The sequence below is a fragment of the Penaeus monodon genome, chromosome 34 (genome assembly GCF_015228065.2).
Source record: "Penaeus monodon isolate SGIC_2016 chromosome 34, NSTDA_Pmon_1, whole genome shotgun sequence".
NCBI lineage: Eukaryota > Metazoa > Arthropoda > Malacostraca > Decapoda > Penaeidae > Penaeus > Penaeus monodon.
Genome location: NC_051419.1, coordinates 3907924 through 3908130, shown reverse-complemented (window position 1 = coordinate 3908130; position 207 = coordinate 3907924). Strand labels below are relative to the sequence as shown.

General features: G+C 52.7%; 1 protein-coding gene across 1 annotated transcript in view; it reads left to right on the top strand.

Moving 5' to 3' along the window:
• The window catches only part of LOC119594510 (transcription factor RFX4-like), a 33789-nt gene that overhangs the window by 26940 nt on the left and 6642 nt on the right, over positions 1 to 207 (top strand). Inside the window, exon 9 of the mRNA XM_037943540.1 lies at positions 67 to 128. Within this exon, the coding sequence (XP_037799468.1) occupies positions 67 to 128 (62 nt within the window). The remainder of the gene's footprint in view (positions 1 to 66; positions 129 to 207) is intronic.

Here is a 207-nt window from a genome sequence, read left to right as displayed (position 1 = left end):
AACAATTAATGAAAACCTTCCTGACCCTTTCTTCGCGCTTTCCTCAGGTGGCTACGTTCGTCATAGTTCGGACGCTTGCCCCAAATTCTCGACACGGTGATTCGAGCAAGTTTCGACGAGGTGAGTGGGTTGGGCTCATGAGGTGTTCGGGGCTTCGATGCTGCGGGTGGTGGATTTTGTCTTGCATGATGCCGTACATGTGGGTGC